Below are 23,253 nucleotides of genomic sequence, written 5' to 3' on the forward strand. Positions count from 1 at the left end.
ACTTATTTTACTGTTTAATCAAGTCAGGCAGCCATCTTCTTTGTAAATAACTTTTTCTCCTATGGAGGTATGTTTTGATTAATGAATTCAAAAGTACTTTGTTAATAAAACAGATTTAACTTTTCCCTTAGTTCATTTTTTTTAGTTTTCATCACTGAAAATCTCAGCAAGCTTTTTACTTTTAAATCTTCTTAGATCCTTATAGTTATTTTCTTTTTTGTATTGTAATCCTCCCAGTGGGTCGAAGATACAGTTACCCAGATGGCTTTGACTGCTTTACTGTGTTGAATTTCATAAAAGGGCTTTAGAAAGTGAGTTGGACAAACCCAGTATTCTGTTAGCAGGCTTTGCCTGAGGCTGTGAGCATGCTGTATCACCCTTCACTCCCCCACCAGCTACTTGTGAATTATTGACAGGTTCCCACCAAATCCTATAGATTTCCTAATGAGGAACCTCCTTATGGAGCTCATGTAGGTGATCATGTGGCTTTCCTCTTGACTGAAGAAGCTCCATTAGCTCTAGCAAGGCACTCAGCTGTTGGTCTTTGCCTGGGTGTTATCCTTGCATTCCAGAGACTTGCCAAGCTTGCATCCAGAAGTCAAAACCCATGGCACAATAAACTACTTCAGGTAATTGGCCTTCTCATCAATGGACCCTCATTTATGGAACCCCCCCTTTGAAGATTTGCAGGTGGCCCCATCAGTTATAATACTGACAAAAGCTCTGAAAATCCAATTGTGTTTTGTTGATCATCTATTATTTTATTAATTTTTAAATTAAACTTGCTAAATTCCTTATACTGGCTGCAGTTCACTATATTGGGCTAATTCTTAAAGTTTTATTACAGTGCTATGCTGCTGCAGGTTTATTTTTATGCTTTATTTTGTTTGCTGAGAACAAATAATGTAATATCATGACAGAAACTCCCATTGTTTCACTGAGGGCACTAGATGGCACCAGTTCTTATAAACTTCCATATTCAATTACACAAAGTCTTCACTAAACTACCAGAAATTTAATTATTATACAGCATGAAAATTTCTTTCCTCCCAATGAGTCAGTATAAGAAATCAAACATTACTGCCCCCATAAGAGGAACAACAGACAACTGAGCCAAGAATATGATGACATAGTGACTTTCCTTGTGACAAATACCGGTACTCTTTTTGCAAGGTTTCTCCTAGAAAGGGAAATGCCCTGTTTAGCTTTAGGGATCCCATCAGAATTTATTATTAAATAACATGTAAGGTAAAGACTAAAAGTAGGAATACGCACTTTACAATGAAATTTGAAACAAATGCTTCCTATTGCTTTGTGGTAAACTTTGCAAAGTTCTTTCCAAAAATTATAGAATGCAAAGATTGTCTTCCAGAAAGCAATTTTGCTCTCCTTAGACACAGATGGAACCAGAACAGAGTGATGAAAGAAAATTATTTTTATTTTTAACCAACAAAACAAAACTCAAGCTATATAACATTTACAGGAAGTAATTACTTGAAAAGTGAGCTCAGACTTCTCAGCCTTTTGTAGGACCAGCAGCTTAGATCCACACATCTGGCATCAAGCTGAACAGTTGCCAGGATGCCTCTTGGAAACAGAATCAATCTATCCAGCCTTACTGATTAGGGAGAGAATTGACAAAATGGACCCATGAATCTACCATAGCTTCTCAAACAAATGCTACTGCTGAAAATTGAAGCCTACACAAAACAAAACAAAAATCATCTGACAAGTTGGGAAAGTAACATTGGAAGGAATGGAAGATGCAGTCAGAGGGAGATTTGTTGATTTCTCTGCTAGTTGTATTTCAACTCACAGGTTGTGTTCTTGAGCTCCTGGAAGATTACTTCCTGGAAGAATAGTATTTATTTGTTTTACACAGGAATATGGATCTCACATCCTCTCGTTGGGCGCCGCCCTCCATACCCCTTTTGGCTTGGGTGAAAAAAAGAGTGGATACTTGGCTTGCACATAATAGATATTTTTTAAAATAAAAATAAAAAAATTCAAGTTTATTTCCCAAGTGACCAAGTTCTATGCAAAAAACTCCAAAGACAAAGCTAGAAATATCTTCCATTTGACTGATTGATGTGATACAGAGGAAGACAACTCTAGCCCTGCACCCATCTGTATTACTGAAAATGAATGGTGTTTCATTTTTCTGCTGGCTATTGGTTCTGGAGAGGTATTGGTAATTGCTTTTCCTACAGTATTGACAGGTATGACTACTGGTATATAGGAGGGGAATGGAATTCAGGGAATCCACCAAATGCTGTCCTGAAAACATCCCACATTAATTTATAAGGGCAGCACCACTCTCTGGCCTTGTTGCCAAAGCACCAAAACGCTTGGTTGTGGGGACAAGGCAAAATAAGTCAATGTAGTTTTATACCAGCTCAAAGACCAGAGGAGTGCACATTAGCATGGCCAAGAGGAAGTGCCTATGTGAAAGAAGTTAGCAGAAAGAATAGCTTATCTCTAAAACCAACATTTTTGAGGTTTAATGGAACAAGACTTTGTGTACTCAGTATTCTTCCCCCATAGGTTAATGGGGATTAAAACATGCTCATCCTTACCCTCTTCCATCTTTTGAGGGACACTGGAGGAAAGTGAAACCTAGTTTGCATGTATATATGGCCCTTCTACATATATATTTATCAGGACAGCAACTTTTCAATACATCTCTGCTATGTCTATTCCAATCAGACAAGCACAAGTCACTTGATGGCTTGACATGCCAGCAGACAAGGGTCAACTAACCTTATGGAAGATATCAGTCATGTCACTGTTAGGCTGAGCAAATGCATTCTTTCCATTTCTTATGTCTCCTTTGGTTTAATTTTAAATGTAAACCCTGTTGCTGAAATAAGACACAATATATATCTCAGATTTCTCGGTTATTCCAAAAAGAATAACTTTTCCAGAAGGAAGGAAGGAAGGAAGGAAGGAAGGAAGGAAGGAAGGAAGGAAGGAAGGAAGGAAGGAAGGAAGGAAGGAAGGCCCAATAACGCAAGGGATAATTTGGAAAAAGCTTTTTGCCAAGAGAGCTCTCATACTCCCAAATGGAACTCCAGGCTTTGTTCACTGCAGAAAGGATGTTATACAGTGTTGGCTTGTTGATTCACTAGAGGAGAGGAGCCCCTCTCCTGTCAGCCTAGATTTCTTCTATCCTTTGTGGTCTTTAGGAGCAGCCATGCAAAAATCTGTAGACCAGGACAGCTGATTATCATACTATAATTTTCTTTTGTCTCTCTGATTTGTTGGGGATGCATCAAAAACTATTTGAGTATTGAATAGTCTTCAAGCCTTCTAGGAAGAAATTTGCCCTTGAATAAAGACAACATTTGTACAAGCATTTATTTACACTTGCTAGATGTTCATGCTTTACTGATACTGTTGGGGTTTTTGTTTGATCAAAATCTTTATTCTTCATATTCCTATTTCCTTTCCTGTATAGTCTATGAATCATGTAATGAGAGTGTTTGGGCAAAGACAGGAATAGAATAGAGCTGGAAGGGACCTTGGAGGTCTTCTAGTCCAGTCCCCCATTCAAGCAGGAGAACCTATGCCATCTCAGACAAGTGAGTGAGTGCCAACCCTATTTCCAATAAGTATATGTTATAATTTAACATTGCCACTTACCATTGATAAATGTGGCATCCCTTCTTCACTGCGATAATAGTCTGCAACTTTTCATTTAAGGGGGCAAATGATAGTTATTTGACAAGAACTACAATGGGTATTTCAAAGGTAGTTGTTGTATTTTTCACTGCAGTGGTCTTTCTGTATTAATCTTATTGCCAAACCAATACCGTGAACTAAACACAATGAAGAAACTGATCACTGGAGAATAGAGGCAGGGAGGGGCAGGATCGAATTCACTTCTGGTGCACGTATTTCCATTGCTGCCTTACAGCATGGCTATCTTTCTAAATAAAAGAATGCCTCTTTCTCTCAGCATGATCCGGAAGCCAGAAAGGGAAGAATGCTTGACAGAAAGGCACTTTAATCTGATTGGCTTTAGGGGAGCTGGTAGGTCAATTTTTAGTCTTGACAGGAGGAGCTACGGTATATTGCTTCCATTGGCCTCAACACAGCTACCAATATATATGTACACAGTGATTCCAAAGTGAAGGCAGATGTTATTACATGGGTAAACATACTACCTAGGGAAATATTTACTTACTGGCTTCTTTCAGAATTTGGAAACCATAAAGCAGGGCTTTTCAACCTTTTCACCCATTGTACCACTTTTAGGATATGATAAAATCCAAGTACCACCAGTCGCCTTGGAAAAAAGTGATAAAGTACAGATAGTCCTCGACTTACAACAGTTCGCTTAGTGACTGTTCGAAGTTACAATGGCACTGAAAAAAGTGCCCCCCAAGCCACAGCCGAGCAAGACGCATGCTTCCTCCTGTCCGAGGTTTTCATTGTTGTGAGCATTTCTGTTGAGGATTGGCAGCGGGGGTGGGGGGTGTTTGATTTTATTTCCTCTGTCTGCTGGGTGGTTGCAGCAGGTTTTGGTCACTTCACATGACCCTGGGACACTGTGACTGTCATAAATATGAATCAGTTGCCAAGCATCTGAATGTAAATCACAAGACCCTGGAGATGCTGCAACATTCCAGCTGATCGGCACTTCTTCTGGGCCTAGCTGGAGCCTGGCACTGATCCTGGTGCTTCCATGGAGCCCAGACAGCCCTGAAGAAGTGCTGATCCTGGTGCTTCTGCTGAGCCCTGACAGCCCTGCAGCTCCAGCCATCTCTCGCTCAGGCTTGTGTGATGTTGCCACCAGTTCAGCTCATTCCCCTCCCGCACTACCACTTTTTTAGGATGGTCGCGTACCACCTGCCAGGTGCCAATGTAACACAGATGGTACCTGTACCACTAGTTGAAAAGCCCTGCCATAAAGAGTTATTATAGTTTGCAATTCTATAGGCAGATACCTTCCTAAATACAGGCTGAAATCTAACTGTGAATGTAAAACCTTGGGGAAAATTAATGACATAAAAGCTATTGTAAGCAGTGTCTTATAAACTGGCAGATTGCCTATTTTATCATTTTTGCTCAGTCCATTAGAAGGATAGCACAGAGCCAGAAAAGAACCATTGGGTTTGAATCAAAAGGCATGGTGACATATCTTCAGCCCTATACATCCAGCTGCTGAAGATGATTGGAAAAATTAGGAATAAGGGATAGCATCTTTTCAATGGAAGAGTTTCTTTCAACCTGAGATCCTACAAAAGTTTTCCTCTGCTGCTCCCATCCAAACTCTGTTCTGGCTGGTCATTCTAAGTGTTGCAGATTGTGGAAGGCTGGGTTAGAAGGCTAATTGCTCCAGTCTTTAAAAATGTTAGTGTGAGAGATGGGTTGCCCAGAGCCACTATATTGATTCTTTATGGTGCCTCCCTCCTAAATCAGAAATGAGACTGTTATTGATTGTAAAGGCAAAGTGAATATCTCTGGATACCATAGAGGATTGTTTCACTAAAAGAATCTGATTTTCAATCCACAGAAATGAGACAAAAAAGAATAATAATTCCTTTCTTCTACTCCCTCCCCCTAAAATTTCTGCAGAGAAGCTCTGCTTTTCTACATAGCAACATTCTAGAAGAGGCAGCAGCATATGCAGTAGTTGTCTCTATTTACATTCCATTTACAAAGCTTGCATTAGTTTTGGGGCTCATGGAGAGACAGGTACATGCAGGCATCCAGGTTTTTCCCAGCACAGAGGCAGACAACCTGCAGCTCTGGGGCCCTTCTTTGCAACCCCTAGCATCTCCTCTGTGTCTTATCACTGAAAATCAGTGAAACTATTTTTTAACATGTTGTGGCAGGAACCAAGATGAAAAGGGTTAATGTAACTCCCACAGTAGCCTTAATAACCTTTTTTAAAAACTAAGAAATTCCCTCCTAGCCAAGGAAAAGATAGCTCTGCATCTTTTTCGTCCTTGTCTCACCTATATTGCCCCTTGGAGTCTCAAAACAATGTCAATTATGGCAGTGAGCCAGTAAAAACTGACCATCCTGCCCTACACCTAGCAGCTGAAATATAGGCTGAGAAGTAAGGACAGGAATTAAATGTGCTGTGGGCTGGCACTGCTGTGGGCTGGCACTGGATTCAAATATAAATTCAATTTGAATTCATTTGGATTCAAATAGAAGCTCCTGGCAGCTGCTTTAAGTAAGAAGGAGCAAAGATTATTTCAGATTATGATTCTGTTACATTGCAACATGTCCTTACACACTATGCAGTTTCACTGAAAAATTTTCCTTCTGGGCCCAAAGGAACTGCTTGCCCTCCCCCTCCCATTAGCAATCTGGTTTAGGGTTAAAGTAAGTCTAAGGTAGATCTGGATGCCACATATGGGCTGCCAGCAGGCCAGCCTTCATTTGGAGAAACACAAGTTTGGGTTTTACAGTATATTTATTTATCAGGGCTCTGAGCTACAGAATAACAGCTGTCATAAAACACTATTTTATTTTGTAACCAATAGGTTCTATTGAAGATGATTCCAAAGAAATATAATCATTCCAAGTATTGGTGCCAATCCGCTTTCTACTATCTCATGGAGACAGTGAGTATGATTTATAGCCAGTTCACATCATAGTGGGACAGAAAACCCATAGTCAATTTCCTTTATCCAGCATGCTCCAGGATGTTTGCCCTGACACAATATTTGTGCACTGCCCTGAATGGGAGTGCAAAGCTATCAGTGCAACTGTGGCTGTGCAAGAGTTGTGACTTGAACCCAATTAGTTTTACAACCTGCTGTATTGCCAAACTGAGCAGTGATGTCACAGGATGAACATGCTCTTTGTTGACCACATGGTCTAGCGTAATGTGGTTGTATCTTCTCTTTGTGGTTATTTGGTCAGTCTAAACTCCAGAACAAATGAGAAGTTCAAGTGAAAAGTAAAACTGAAGCAGTTAAGTGGTCCTTTAGCATTTCAGTTCTGCTTGTTGAATATCCTAGTTTGGACCACATGCCTTTATAATATGACCTGTTCATTGGAGAAAAAGATTGGATTTAGCCAATATAGAAAAGAGCTTGACTCAAATACCCTTATTTATGCTTATGGCATAAATTAACCATTAACCTTATGGCAGGGGTAGGCAACCCAAAACACTTAAAGAGCCACTTGGACCCGTTTCCCACCAAAAACAAAACACTGGGAGCCGCAAAACCATTTTGATATCTAAAATGAAGATAACACTGCATATATCCTTTTTTACCTTTATTATAGGTGTGTGTGTTTGTGTGTATGTATGTGTGTGTGTATATATATATATATATATGTATGTATGTATACACACACACACACACAAGTAAAAAAAGGATATATGCAGTGTTATCTTCATTTTAGATGTCAAAAGGGTCTCTCTCTCTCTCTCCCTCTCTATCTGCCTTGGTCTGCCACTCCTCTTCCCCCGCTCTCTTTCTTTCTCTCTCTCTCTTTCCTCTCTCTCTCTCTCTCTCTCCCTCTCTCTCTTTCTCTCCCCCCTCTCCTATCTGCTGCTCACCTGACAAGCTTCAGGCTGTTGTCCAACAAGATCAGGGGTAAGCAACCTCGGCTCTTTTATGACTCATGGACTTCAACTCCCAGAATTCCTGAGTCAGCCTAGCTGGGCTAGCTAGCTCTCTCCTGCCCTTCCTGCTTCCTGCAGAGACACAGCAAAGGGAGGAGCTCCGCCCAGTAAGCTTTTCAGCTCCTCAGAGAACACTGTGAGTGCACTCTCTTTTTTTTATACACACACAGACACACACAAAAACACACACACACACACACACAGAGAGAGAGAGAGAGAGAGAAGCAGGGAAGCGCAATTCCTCTCTCTGTCTCTGTCTCTCTCTGCAAAGGCAGAGGAGGCTGGGAGCTGCAGGGGAAGGCTCAAAGAGCCGCATGCGGCTCCGGAGCCGCAGGTTGCTGACCTGTGCCTTATGGTGTTTCTGATTAGCACTGTGCTAATCTACTCAGTCTACTATGATTGGAACAGTATACAGAAACTATAAATTTAAAAATGGTATATAAAATAAATAGCCAACGGTGTTTGTACGTATTTTTAATGCAGAATGCCACATCTTCTAATATTTAAACTCATAAGCTAAAAGCAAACTAAGTAGTAAATATACCGTTATTGGGCCGATGGGGAGGATATGTGAAAATGTTTAAATCTATACTATTACTTTAATAAAACATACTAAGGTTCTAGAGATAGACTGTTTGAAAGATTTACAGCAAAGCTTTAAGCAAGACGATTTTGCATTAGTCGAGGAACAAACATTTGGCATCAGCCTTCCTTCCACTAGGAAAGCAAGGGACTCTTGTCATTTCCTAAGAGTATCTTATGGCAAAAAACCTGAAGGAAATTATCTTGCATTATGGAGGCAGAAGAAAAAAAGCTGACACACTATCACTATCCTCCAGAGCTGCTAATTACAGATATTTACTTTGTAGATTTCATTGGAGTTCAGAGGAACAAGGATGCACACTTTTTTTTAAATACCAGGCCAACACTAGAATTTTAGCAGCATCTGCAAGTAACTTTGTTTCCCACTGCCTAGTGTCAATTGAGCCAGCTGCTGAAGCTTTACTATTGGTAGAGTAGGTAGACATTTGAAAAGACAAAGATTTTCCACACATCCAGATCCAGAGACAACAATAATAACATTAATGAGCAATAATTGCCTGCAGCCTGTTTGTCTGTTATTGTGGTATTAAGACTCTAACTCCATCAGGATATATGGAGAGATAGAATTCAGGGGTTAGGTGCCCACCCCTTTACCACCAAATTTTCCAAAGAATTCCAGATTTACAGATACAACTACACACTTTTCTAGAAATTCAGCACATAGTATCTCCGGTGGCATTTTTAATTAGGTGGGAGACTGAAAGCTATCAACTCCAAAAATGGGAACATTTCACACACATACATACATACATACATACATACATACATACATACATACATACTTACATACATATATATAGTCAACTAGATTAGACAAAGAAAGCTAAATAACCTCAAAGCACGACTGAGACCCTGGTCCCAGGAAAGGTACTTAGATTTTCCTAGCTTCTAAATGATCTTTTGGAGAAAAATGAATCTGGAGAAAAAGGATTTCCCCCCCTGAATCAAAATAGAGTTAGACTACTGGCACTCAGTGTCCAAAAGTTAATAAGATGTCTTTCAAACTGAATCTTAGGAAAAGCCAACAAAATCTGGAAGGCTTCCAGAACAGGTTGAATCATTCTTGGGCAGAGAGGGTGAAAGCAATTTTGACTGCCAAAGTGCAAGAGAAAGGAAAGAAGCCAAGAAAATATAGTAAACCAAGACAAATCAGGCAAAGAGGCAAAAATACAAGGGGAAAAGCACCAGTGGGACACATTAGGAGAAGTACATTGATTAGATGGATGTTGAGTTAGGTGTTAGATGGGTTGGAATATACAGTCTAAGCCAAGATGGAGGAACAGGACAGAATGCAGAAAGCTGTGGAATGTTAGAAACAACTAGAGAACCCGTGCCCCATTGGATCATTGTTTCAGAGATATTTATTTACCTAAACAGAGAAATAGAATGACTAAGCGTGGGCAAAAAAGCAGTGGGAGCAGGTGTGATTTCTGACTTCCTTGGTTTCTCTTTGAGGAATCAGGTAGGGAGCATAAGAAATCTCCTCTCCCCTTCCCTTCCTAGCAGCAAGTAAGTGGCTGCTGCTGGGTAGAGGAGGGAGCAAGGGATTGTGAGACTGGCTGGAAAATTGTTATGGAAAATTGAAAATGAAGATCACATGACTGCAGCAGCTGCCCAGCAGCAGCCTGTAGCACTGAAGCAGTAACAACTTCCCTAAATTTTATACTCTCGGGAGTGATGGGTCCCAGATTTTGGATGCATTCTGTAAGTTAGCCCATAGTTAGCAGCTTAGTTCAAAAACTGTTGCTCTATGATGCACTGTTTCACCCAGTTAGATAGAGGTCAGGACAACAAGGGTTTTAATAGTATATAGATAGATGAGGGATCCATAGCGCTCTCTGAGCTTGTTTGTTTTCTTGCAGGTATTTCATTACCCAAACTAGGTAACATCATCAGTGTTGGAATACAATCTTCTCCATGTATTTTCTTGGTGGCCTGATTTAACACTTAATACAAAGACAATTTTTATTCAGTTGAACTAACTTAACAGCTTGACATATGGCCAAATATACTTTATAAAGTATGAAACAAATTTATAGCTCAGACAGAATTCTAAAACATAAAAGATAGGTTTATGCATCTTGTGCCAACTCAAAGGCAAGCAAACCATGCTGTAGCTTAGCCGTTTGAAGCAGGCATATAGGAGGGACAGGGATTGAGGTGTTGGGATGATGAGGCTCAGATGACAAAGAGCACAGTTTAAGCAAGCTAGAAATCTTAAGGTGAAAATTCCTTCACAGTATTACTGAGTAAACATATCAGACTACGAAATAAATTATAATTGTGGACAGGCTATTATCTTATAATCAAATGTCGAGGATGAGTTTGAGATGAGAATTCAAAGTTGAAAGATTGTCTTAAGGCTTACTTACCATCACAATATCAATTTTATGTATAGCAGAAATGTCTGTGAGGCACAAAAAGCAGGGTGACTATTCATGGCTAATTCTTGGTACTTAGGTGGTGCTATGAAAATCATGTCTGAAACTCTCAGGAGCTGCTGTCTGGTTGCCTGTGTTCCGAGTTTATGCCCAAAAGATGCAACTCGCCAATGTTGACTTCATGATTCTACTCCAGGTGCACTTTACAGATGAATTGCATAACACTGCTGCTATGTTTGAGTGTGTATACAGTATGTATAGGCATGTATATATGTGTATGTACATGTATATGCTAGGATTAGCATTTCAGTACTTGAATGATCAGGTCAATAACAGAAGCTTCCCCCATCCCCACCATAATTTAGTAAGTCCATCTGCCAAATGGAAATGCTTTCAACAGTCTCACACAACACTTCTGATGTCAGCTTGCCAGCTTCTTGGTTGGACACACAAGAGTTCTGTTGCATACTGAAACAATCCACATTGAATAATCTTTTCTGATGATTAGCATTTTCATTTTGGACCCCAAAGTGCCACCCACTGGCAAGGAAGTTAAGTGACCATTAAGCACAAGGGTTGCAGATTGCAAGATGAACCAAATCCTGGGAAGCAACTGTCTCTTATTGCCCAGGCTTCCCTATCTATCTCTTTCAGATGGATGAGATGATAGAGCAGTGTTTCTCAACCTTGACAATTTTAAGGCATGTGGACTTCAACTCCCAGAATTCCACAGCCAGCAATGCTGGCTGTGGAATTCTGGGAGTTGAAGTCCACATGCCTTAAAATTGTCAAGGTTCAGAAGCACTGTGATAGAGCCTACTGCTTGGGAAGGCTGATTTACCTCCAAATTTGTCTTTTTTTATTTCTTGCTCTCAAGCAAAGTCTTTGTCTCCAATTCCTCTCTGCATTCCAATTAACTGAAGATATTTATTGCTAATAGGCATTTATTGTGGCCAAAATGCTCATTTACATTACAAATTCTGTCCTTGCTTTCTGTTTTACACAGAAAACATAACCTGCATTAAAATGAGCTATCTAGTGATTATGTGGAAAAGTCCTCAGAATCCTGAGGGTGAGAAGACTTGATTTATCAATTATGTTGTTGTTGTTGTTGTTGTTATTATTATTATTATTATTATTATTATTATTATTATTATTATTATTATTCCACACTTAAAGCCAGGAGGAAGCATTAGAGCTGCTTCATGTGTGACATTTTGGATATATGCCTGTATTCTTACATGCTGAAAAAGGGAACATTTGGTGTATTAAAACATGTGTTTGGCACCACAGGGAACTCCTGATCGGTTGTGACTCCCTGCAGTGTATACCCAGTAATGTCTGCTGTTTTTGCAATAGCTTCTCCTGCCTCCCTCCTTCTTGGCTTTGGCCCATCTGCTGGAGCCAGAGTTCTTATTTTGCCTCCCAGCACAGAGGAAAGGCGTGTGTGGGAGGGGGGAGATGACATGTGGGCCTAAAGAGCAGGATGGAAGGCCTGGATGCCTCCATTTTCTCATATTACAATAATGTGAAGCAGGCAGGCACCAATCTAACACCCTTATATTTCAACAAGCATATTCCTGTCCTCTACGAAGCTCGCTAACTACAGGTATTATGTTCTTTGGGACAGTGAAGCCTCCAACCATCTCTCCTTCTATGTTACCTTAGATACGAACTGAAGCCATTGTCTGCTAAGGTTACAGTGGCATAGGCTATCAAACGGGAAACAATGCAGTTGAATGCTATAGGTGTTTTCGAACAGATGTTCTGGGAGGAAGGGAGGGGAATGGGTAGTTTGAGTGCTTTCAGTACCAGCTGTTGACATTTTTTATTTTGGATTTTTTTCTACTCTTTTTTAAAAAAATAATATTTATGTCTGGTAGGTGAGAACCAGTTTGGTCTAGTGGTTAAAGGTGTTGGACTAGAAGTAGGAAAACCTGAAGTACAGAAGCTTTGGGTCAGCTGCTCTCTTTCAGGCCTAAGGAGGAGGCAACGGCAAACCACTTCTGAAAAAAGTTGTTGAGTAAACTGCAGGGGCTTGCTCAGGAAGTCACCAGGAATCCGGTCTGGCTTAATTGCACAATGCATCTGATTTCTCCAGTTAATCCTACTTGCTATGAAAAACCTGTCTAATATGTAGCCTTCTTTGCTCAAATTTTATTTTGCTTGAGTTTCCAGAGGACTAGCCATGATCCTCTTGGAAGACAAGCCCATTTATTATTGCAGAAAGATCCTTGGCTCATAGTATGTTTAATCAGAAACACAGAGGAGAGTGCTGGGAAAGGCAACTACTCTGGGTTTACAGAATACCTCTTTTTCAAAGTCATATTCTGGGCATCTGACTAAGTGTTCTGTGCTCCAGGAAAGTATATCCAAAAATAATCTTTGCCATTGTGTAAAATGGAAATTACTCACTCTTTTCCAATTACTTACCATTTCAGGGTTTGATCTTCAGTCCCCCTCCCTTCAGTATCTTCAACTAAAACCAGGCCATCCTTTTTATCCAAATGTCACCTGGGTAGATATCTGCAGCCAGGAACTTGGCTATCTAAAAACAAGAGCCATTGGACCTCTGATCCCAGTATGGCTTAGAATGCTAACTTCTTCAAGTTCCTCTATTTTCATTTGTTCCTTTGGGCTGCTTTTATCTCCAGTGTAATCAGTCATATTGTTTGGGCTAATTCTGCATGAGGTGCTTAAAGACCCCCACACATCCAACCCCCCCATGCAGATAAATACCTACTGAAAAAGACATTTGCATTCCCCTTTGCTACTTTATCCAGCTGAGGACAATACTAAAGATGAAAACTAATCGCTTTGATCAATTGAATACAATCTGAAGAATGTAAAAGATTTTAAAAGAAGACCTCGCCGCATTATTATGAATTATTTAGATGCATTCACTGGGTTCAGACAACACAGTCAAGATAATTTTTCAGTTAGACATTTGCCAATGGAAAGATATAGCACATTTATATGAATAAAGCCTTCCTGAATTGCTGCTTATGCAGTTAGTCCTCAAGTGTGAAGTTTGGAACAAGGTGATTCTTAGACATAAAATAGTTGGGCTTTCAATAATCCTTTGTTAATTCTTGGCTAAAGCTACAAATATTTCCCAATCATGACGAATTTAACCCTCTAGGGATTATTGATAGAATATGTGATGGGTTAGCATAGTAATGCCCCTAAACGTTTTTCTTGGGATGAAAATTTCTTGTCTGTGCTAATGCTACTTGAAGCATTACCTGATTTCCTGAGCTGAAAATTTCTTGTCTGTGCTAATGCTACTTGAAGCATTACCTGATTTCACATAATTGAGTAAATAAATTAAATAGTTTTCTTTAAAAAAATATCCTAATGCTTTTAATGAACTCACAATTCCATATGAATGGCTAGCCTTGTGAAATATTACTCTGAAATAATGGTATACAATCTGACGGCCCAGAAGAGTGTATGGGTGCTCAAATGTTGGATGCTGCTCCCCTCTAACTATTGCTGCCAAGTTTTTAAAGTAACAGAAGGTGTTAATAAGTACAAATGGAGCAATCATATTATTTGTAATTAATTCATGTTAAGCTGAATTATATTTAAATTGAGTTCAGTTTTTTTTATTTTGTTTCCATTGGGTTGAATGTGGACCCTTGGTATGATTATATTTAAATTATATTTTAAGATATACACCAGAGCTATTGATCCTGGAATCAAATGTTTGGATAGAACTCCTGAAGATTCTCTACTTTATCATGTACACATCTTTCACCAAAACAAAATCTGACTGACTATTTATCATCCTTCTATACGAAAATATCTGAAATGTGGTAGTTCCTCCAAGAAATAGAACCAGATTTACTAAAAGTATTCTGCATTCTCTTGAAATTCCTTTGGGATTTTTTTCTTGGCTTTGATATGGTATCTCAGATTAATGTTAACTTTAATTTCAGTAGCAAATATCCCACCATAGTGACCTTTCTTTGAAGTGTGAGTTTTATTCCACTATTCTGAGAGACTGCATAGTGCACTAAATAGTTTCTTAAAATTGAGACAGCAGCGCATGTCTCAATATTAATCTATTTAGATCTGTGCACATTTTCAAGTGGCCAAATGCCGGATATTATAATGAGGCTTTTATCATTTTTTTTTTAAATCTTCTGATGGACAAGCTGGCCTGATACCCAGCCTAATTAGCAAAGATTTTTCAAGTGTGCTTTTGGAAAGGCAGCTCCATGCCTTATTTTGAAAGCTCAATCCCATGAGACAATTTGAAATGTGTCTCATCTCCAGGGCATCTTCTCCAGGGAAATCTAGTATAATCATAATCAACAACTAAACACTCTAGCAAATCCCAAATGAATCTTATGAATTGGCTCAGTTGATCAAGATGACTACATTCCTAACAAGCAATGACAGAAAAAAAAACTACATAGGAATCTTTCATTAAAGCCTCAATCCTCTACATAAATGGTGTGTGATCTTATTTTAAGATTATGCAGCACAAGATCCTATAAATAATGGCTCAATCTGGAATACCTCCTTGTTTTTTTTCCTTTGCAGATGGCGTGATGGTGAATATAATTACTCATCAGCAATATACAATCACAGCCATGCTCTTTCAGTTCAGCGATCCAATACTGAAAATTAGGATCCAATCTCAATTTCAAATGAAGTCAGGCGGTTAAAAGAGTGAATATCCAATCTCATGTCAATTTGGATTTCCTCATCCTAAGGAAGTTACAAAAGTAATAGCAATTCATGGCAGACATTCATAATGTCTAGTTATTATCAATATTCACTACACTGCATTTTAGATTGCATAAGAAAGGAACTTGATAAAATCAAATCCTGTATTTGGGCATAAAGCTGTAACATATTTTACAAATGGGAGAAGTGGTACTACTCTGCATATTCATATACAGATCTGCAGTCTTGAACAGCTCTTAAAAACAAGACCTAATGAAGAAACCTGCCTTAAAATGTTAATGGTGGTGGGTAATGAAAGTTCATATGGCACCAGTTTTACTAAGAGATTCACCTGCTGAAGAATTGTAGACTGAACCAAAGGCATCATTTATGCCACAATGAAATCATGTCATTTAGATTTTTGGTAGGGAAAAAATTAAACTTGAACAAAATTGAGTATAATTTCAAGCATATACCATAAATCCAAACCATCTTTCCTTCATTTCATATCATTGGTTTTAATCTATTTAAGTTTCAGGTTTCCAAAATAGGGCATTTGAAATCTTCCTACGGAGATAAGAGCTCTATACTGATCCAAAAGGAGAGGGAGACCTGTAGCCAGTTTTTCTTGTATTTCTGATAATCTTATGAGGCTTCCTGTCTTACTTTTCCATAAGGTCAGAGTCCATAATAACTCTAGACATGGTTGCGATAATACAGAAAATTTAAGGAGCTACAATTTCTCCTGATTTATCTTAAAAAATTTTGATATTATTTTACCTTCTGCCACTTCCTTATTGTCTTCAAGGTGAGGGGACTATAGATAGATACGTATATGTATATACATACACGTGAGAAATTAGAAACAGAGCTGGTTCAACTACATTATTCATGAGATTCAAAAGCGAGAAAAAGAAGAAAACAGATCTATGTATAAAAATATCATTTTATTACATTCCACACAATACATTGTCAAGAATTTCAAAATTCCACAAGATATTTTCACACACAGGCAACTGAGTGATGCTGACAGTGTCACAGCTCTAAGGGGAGGAGTGAAAGGTGATGGTAAGTATTTGGGGTGGGCAGGTGAATAATCTTTGGTGAAATTTTAAAATGGGGTATCTCAATTAGGTTAAATATATCCAGACTGGGCATATTTTACTCAAGGTGAAATACAGAATCCTCATGGACATATTGCACTTGATTGTTGAGGGCAGGTTGGGGGCAAAATCAAGAAAACCATTGGGATGAAACAATTTAAATAGACAATTATTCTGCATTGGAGATTTCCTATGACAAGTACCACAGTTACAGAAAGTCAAAGATACTTGCTAACATATGACTTCCATTCTGGAAGATGTTTTCCTGGGTCTTACAAAACCAAAGGACTAAAAAGTAAAAAAAAAAAAAAAAAAAAGAGCAAGCACATCTTAAGAGGAGATACTGAATGCTTTCTGAAATATGAGCTTTCCTTGTTCCATGGCCCTCCTTGAAGACTGTCCACCCCCTCCCCGTTTTGAGATATCTGATGCGTGATCACTTTTTGCTCTCATACGTCCCTCCTAATCTAGGTAAAGCTTATCAGCACACACTCTCCTTTATTTTATTTTTCACTATGCACTTTGAAGAGCAATTTCTGCATTAAACAGCACTGTGTGGCATTAACCCAGCTTAAGCAAGCATCTTGGCAGAATCCATCTGCTACATGCATCAGAGCATGCTACCTGAATAATAGGGTGGGAGGATACGACAAACATCTCTAGATAAAGGGTTCCTCTGACAGAGGATTCCCCAGCTGCTGCTTTCATGATCTCTGCTAATCCCACATAAATGTGGGGAATTTCTCCTGCACAATTCAATCGATGGGAATTGTTTAAGGCAGCACCTGTGTTATTGCACAAGTCTCATTGATTTCTTGAGGACTTGCACAAGAGGTACCCCCCCCTGGAGAACGCTCCCACAGCCTTAAACCCTCAGTACAATAATATTTCTTCTATATATTTCTGTTACCATGAAGGCAAAAGGATGAATGGCAATTTGAAGAAAGATGCAGCAACAATTAATTATAACTGGATGTTTTTCAAAAAAGCAAAAACCATTGGAAAGTAGGATTCCATGGAGGTGTATTTTGCTTGAAAATATATCTGATGGAATAATTCCAACCACCTTTGTGTATTGTAACATGTTAGTCTATATAAGGCATTTCCATTGCATTATTTCAGAGCAAATCAATAAAGAGAGGCTTACTAAGAATTCCTTTATGCCTTTTTCATTAAAAGATGCAAAGATATCTGGATTTCAGCACGCCCTAATTTTGGGAGCTTTAGTTGACAGGTGTTACTACCAATATTTCAAGAAGCAACATGACAACAAATACAGACTCAGCTATTAATGTGAATTTGGAGAGAGAAAACAGGGGGAACAGTTGTCTAATATTGTGAAGCATTAGTAAATTTCAAGAAAAAAAATCCTTATTCTCACCCCCACCCTCAAAAAAATCCCAAATGAAGTATTGCTAGGAGCAAGGTTCACTAATCAAATTAAATAAACCTCCATTTTATGGAGCTTCCAAATGCTTTGATGGACTGATATCTATGCATTACTCTAAGACTGGGTTTGACAGATACTGAACATTCATTATGAGCTTCTCTTTTATAAGGCAACTTTAAAAAAATTGTTTTATTGAGGGATTAATTCCACTACCAAAACAATGGCTATGTTTTCTTGATGTCTGGGAATGCAACACAATCTGAGTTTTGACCATCATCAAGCCTTTCTGGGTTCTTCCCTTCCCCCATAGTGATTTTTCCTTTTCTTTTTTTAGCTTGCCACATTTAATTTGTCTTGGGCCAAGCCTTTCTGTTTTTTACCAGCCTGAGCTAGCTGACATTGTTAAAGGATCTTAGTCATAAACCCAGCCAGAGTTAGATAAGGCAACAAAAAACATTGCTCACTTTGCCAAGGAAACAAATCAGCGTCTTCGACTTTAAAAAGGTATTCCAGGAAGAAAGCCAGAATGGTACACGCAAGTCCTAAATAATCTTCCCAGGGAGCCATCCAGCCAATAGTACACACATGCACACTTACACACACATAGATATAGATATACAAGCACACAACCTATTCTCTTGCATACCCCTCATGACTTGCTCTTGAGTTTCCTTGCAAGGTGTCTACTGGATAAAACCCAAAATCAAGTCTTTGAAAATAGAAATGAAGGAGCATTTGCTTCCAAAGAGACGGGGGAACTGAGTCTCTTCCAAGATGCAGCATTATAGTTTAAGAGTTTGTCAAAGAACAAAAGGTCAGGGGAAGAGATATCTTGAGTTCACATATATGCTGGGCAAGGAAAAAAGTGCAAAATTGAGGCAACATATCTGAAGTCTGGTTTTGTTTTGTTTAAAATGATTGTGTTCCTGTTCCATTCTCAGCAATGCGAGCTGCGATCTTGCTCTAGTTTTATTGTTAAAGTCGGCTCCACAGCCAGAGGGGCCCCGTTGGCATAGTGGGAGGTTTTGTAGGTGATGGAGTGATCACTCTTCTTGGCCGCATAGCGGAACCGGTGGTAGTGGAGCACAAGGGCCAGCGCGACGGAGACCAGCACCAGAACAGCACCTCCGGCGGCCATAACGTAATACCAGTAGGCTGGAATGGGCTGCACTGACACCGTGTCCACTGTGGGCTCGCTCCCTGGCAGAAGGGTGCCCCCTGGGGGAGAGACAGAAGAATGTTGCTAGGTGGGAGGCATGCAGGTGGATTAAAAACAACAAGCACACATATACACATACATACACATGCTTTGAGAAATTCTGTGCAATTTAAACAAGGTTTTGCATGACTGAGCTATGTAGGAACATTACTTGGATTTTGACAAGCAGGCAAATTAAAGCATTTCATTAATAGGCGAAGAGGGGTATGATGTAAATTTTGTTAATAGCCATTACATTTGATAGGAACAGACCCTCCCCTGCCCCCTCTCCAATCAGTCCCGTCTAGCAGCAATATGGTATTTGTTTGTCAAGCAATGACAAAACATATCACCGTTTTAAACAAGTGACAAGAGTTTAATTGCAAAGTATGAAGAAGATTGTGACAGGATTAGAGAAAAGATACTAGAGAGGAGAAGCATGCTTCATTCCTATAGGAAAAGAAAAGGGAAAAGAAGCTGTGCTTTCACAGGCCATCATGCTCCAAGATTTCCCCAAGCCAGCTCCAGCACAGCCAGAACACAGAACACAGAAAATTCTACTACTACTATGATTTTTATGATCTCTAGTACGACTTTCCTAATTCATAGTTAATTAAGAGTGAACTTATGGAACAATTTAATGAATATCCACTCAAAAATAAATTCTACTGGGCTTATTCCATAATAAGTGTGTCTACGACAGCAAGTTAAGTATTATCTATATAATATTAGCTTTCCACTGATAACTGCTACAAACACTTTATTTAGACCAGTGGTGGCGAACCTATGGCATGCGTGCCAGAGGTGGCACTCAGAGCCCTCTCTGTGGGCACGCATGGCATGCCCCGGAGATGGCAACTGTCCTCTTCAACCAACCGCCCGCTTCAACCAACCGCCCGCTTCAACCAACCATCCCAGGATGGTTGGTTTTCCTCCCCCCGTCCCATCCCACCTGAACTCGCATGCTCTCCTTTTTCCGGGCACGACCCACTGCATCGCCTCCTCAGCTTTCAGCCAGCCGCCCAGCTCAGAGGTGGCTTCTCTGAACTGCTGGCAGTGGGCTGTGGAGCCCCAGAGTGCGCCAGTTGAGGGGCCGGCAGGCTGTGGCTGCTGCTGGACACTGTCGCCCCCCATGCACTCGCTGGCCTCTGTACGGGGGCTGATGGTGTCAGGCAGCAGCCGCCCCGGCCCCTGCCCTGCCTTGCCCTGTGACAATGGCACCCCCACCCTGCCTCGCCTCGCCTCACCCCGCAGGACAAGCCTCCTGCCCACCGCCCCACCTGCCAAAGACCCCCTGGATCTTCCCCAACCCTGCCAATCCCCCACAGGCATCCCTCCCCACGAGCAACATTGAAGTGACCACACCCACCCAGTGGGCCACACCCACCCAGTGGGCCACGCCCACCTGGCACCCAGCAATAAATTAGTGGGCTTTGTGTTGCAGTTTGGGCACTCGGTCTCTAAAAGGTTTTCCATCACTGATTTAGACTATAGTCTTCCCTCAGAATCTTTGACTTTCTCAAGTCTCCCTTTTTTCTGGAATGCCTGAACGACCCACCATTAGATTAATTGATTCCCCCATCTAAGCCCCTGTTCTCTGTTACTCCTCAGATAGATTCCCATGCTTGGATAGTTCAAAGCACTGCAATTCACACTGTTACTGGGTAGCTCGCACACCATCCCCATTGAACATCAGTTCTATTTTATAGGCTAGAAATGCTATAAATGGTGATACAGTTGGGTTTTCTTCTGGCTTTTATCTATCTTGTCTTTTACAAGATCAAAAACTAAGTGTCGGCTAATTTGGGGGGCTATTATCTGTTGCACATGTCATAAATATGTGGTCAAAGGTGAATTACTGCTCAAATAAAGGGGAATTTCCTTCCTAAAAGATAGGTGTTAGATAATACTGCTTTCATTAACTGTATATTATTAATCAAGTAATCAATTAAACTTAAATAAATGGCTATATAAACCAACTTTTTAATATAAATGCTTATGTTAGATAAAATTTATCTATATATAAGTGAAACCTAGCATTTATTAGAAGAAAAATCTTTCTTCTTCATTTCTTACAGACATAATGATAACATAATATATATGGAGCTGAGCAGAAATTTTCACCAATTAACATTTTCATCACTAATTAATTTCACTTCCAGTTGATCCACTCAATTTAAATGGACTAGACGTACACATTAAACCAGTCAGAACTTACTTATGCCTGTATATCTAGATGTATTGTTCAAAAAGCTCATGTAATCAGGACTCTTTGGTATGAATCAATATGCATATAAAGAAAAACCCCATTTTGCTAGAATCATTGCCCAAAGTGCTGAACAGCACAATGGAACTTAGTCTAAATAAACCAATGAAAACAGCAGTCCCTAAGATACTATTTCAGAAATGTTAGCTAAGTGTTAGCTGACATTACCCCTTATCCCATCTGAAAGGCTGACAATGATTCTCCTCAGTCAGACATTGGCATTGGAAAACCAAGCACCATCATAGTTAACAGTTTGGGAGACAACCTAGGACTGGGATCCCCCAGTGTGCTATCATCTCTTCCTCTGTGTTCAACATCCTCCCCTCCCAGCTCATTCTATCTTTTTATTAAATAATAGTTAAAACAAACAAAAAAGAAAGCAGGGACATTTTCCCTTCCTCAACATTTTTAGCTGCCAGCTTTTTAAGCAGCCTCATATAAAGGCTCTGGATACTCAGTCCTAATTTTAATACAAGGTACTTGTTAACAGATTGTTTTATGGTTAGGCTGTTTCCAATATACAGCTATACCAGGATGGGATTTAAAACAACATTCAGAAGACAGATGTTTCCAGAAGCAGAAAATGACCAATCATCCAGACATTTGTAATAGAAATGTATAATGTCTCTAACACACACACACACACACACACACACACAGAGAGAGAGAGAGAGAGAGAGAGAGAGAGAGAGAGAGAGAGAGAGAGAGAGATCAGCATAATCATCAGGAAATGACCTTCCATCTCTGCTGAAAAGCTATTTATTGGAAGGGGTAATGAAAGGAGACCTTTCTGCTTACTCTCCATCCCAACACAGAACAGAATCCAGCAGGGGAAGAACATGCAAGAAAGCTTCCACTGAGCCTGCTTCATTGCTAGAGAGCCTTGAATGTCAAGACTCTCCAAAGAGGGTATCATCTTGCACAATCCTCTTCCCCAGCCCACCAAGAAAAAAAGGTGGTTTAGGAGAGCCTCTTGCCTGGGATATCCTTCCTTTTCCCCAGCCTGGGAAAACTGAAGTTACTGCTGATCCTTACCAAACTTCTCTACTTCTCTCTTTCATAAACAATATACCTCCAAAGTTTGTTTACTTTTCTAATGGCAATTATGCTTTGCTTCAAATACCAAGATGAGATTGAGCAAGAACACCGCTAAAACAAACCTGAGCAATAAAGCTGCCCATCTCTTTTGGAAGGATGAACAAGGGGACACTTACTCTGCTGTGTACTAAACAATATAAACATCTCCACTCAATCTCCTTGCTTTGCCATCCAGGTAGCACAAGAACAAAAGTATAAATGACAGTTTCATCACTTGTCACTTGTATCCAGTTTGTTAGTACTTGATTGCTAATGTTAAGTTTAGATGCAGCAAGTTTCTGCCACCTGAAAGTCAGGAATTCATATTCATTCAAGACAAAGCCTGCCTTTCTCTCTCAAACCTAAGCAGTGCTCTATTCTGCTGGAGAGTCCATATATTCTTCTCTGTTCTACTGAAATACCTTTGATGTTTCATTTGTCTTCACCTTAGACATGATAAAAAACAAGGAAAGAGAAAAACGGAATCTGTATTCAGTGGATTGAGGATTGGATGTGTAATAGTTGTCTGTTCAAAAGGAAGGGCATTAAAATGTTTTGTAAAAACAGAGTAGCGAGTCAGAAGGGAACTTGGAAGTCTTCTAATCCAACTCCTGCTCAAGCAGGAGCCCCATACCGTTTTAGACAAATGGTTGTCCAATCTCTTCTTAACAACCTCCCGTGATGGAGCACCCACAGCTTCTGAAGAAAAGCCATTCCAGTAATTGATTGTTCTCCCTGTTAGGAAATCTCTGCTTATTTCTAGGGCTGGTTCCCTTCTTGATTAGTTTCCATCCATTGCTTCTTGTTCTGCCTTTGGAGAATAGGTTGACCCCCCTCTTCCTTTTCTGTTGCATGTGCATAATTGGTACAGTGAAAACTGAATGGAAATAAAGCCGCATAGGGATTTTTAACAAAATTGTCTGTTGTAGATGACAGTGCTGCTTTGGATGGTATCATTTGTATT

General features: G+C 39.8%; 1 protein-coding gene across 4 annotated transcripts in view; it reads right to left on the reverse strand.

Moving 5' to 3' along the window:
• Positions 1 to 23,253, reverse strand: part of NRP2 (neuropilin 2) — a 218,001-nt gene that overhangs the window by 13,561 nt on the left and 181,187 nt on the right. For 2 of the 4 annotated variants that reach the window (XM_039341564.1, XM_039341565.1), the window contains exon 16: positions 16,184 to 18,966. The exons of the other annotated variants lie outside the window; for them this stretch is intronic. In XM_039341564.1, the coding sequence (XP_039197498.1) occupies positions 18,686 to 18,966 (281 nt within the window). In that variant the 3' untranslated portion in view covers positions 16,184 to 18,685. Of the gene's footprint in view, positions 1 to 16,183; positions 18,967 to 23,253 lie in introns of those variants that run through there. 4 annotated transcript variants of the gene reach the window in all.

Source organism: Crotalus tigris, unplaced genomic scaffold (assembly GCF_016545835.1).
Source record: "Crotalus tigris isolate CLP2741 ecotype Arizona unplaced genomic scaffold, ASM1654583v1 scf7180000017767.837487, whole genome shotgun sequence".
In the NCBI taxonomy this organism is placed as follows: domain Eukaryota; kingdom Metazoa; phylum Chordata; class Lepidosauria; order Squamata; family Viperidae; genus Crotalus; species Crotalus tigris.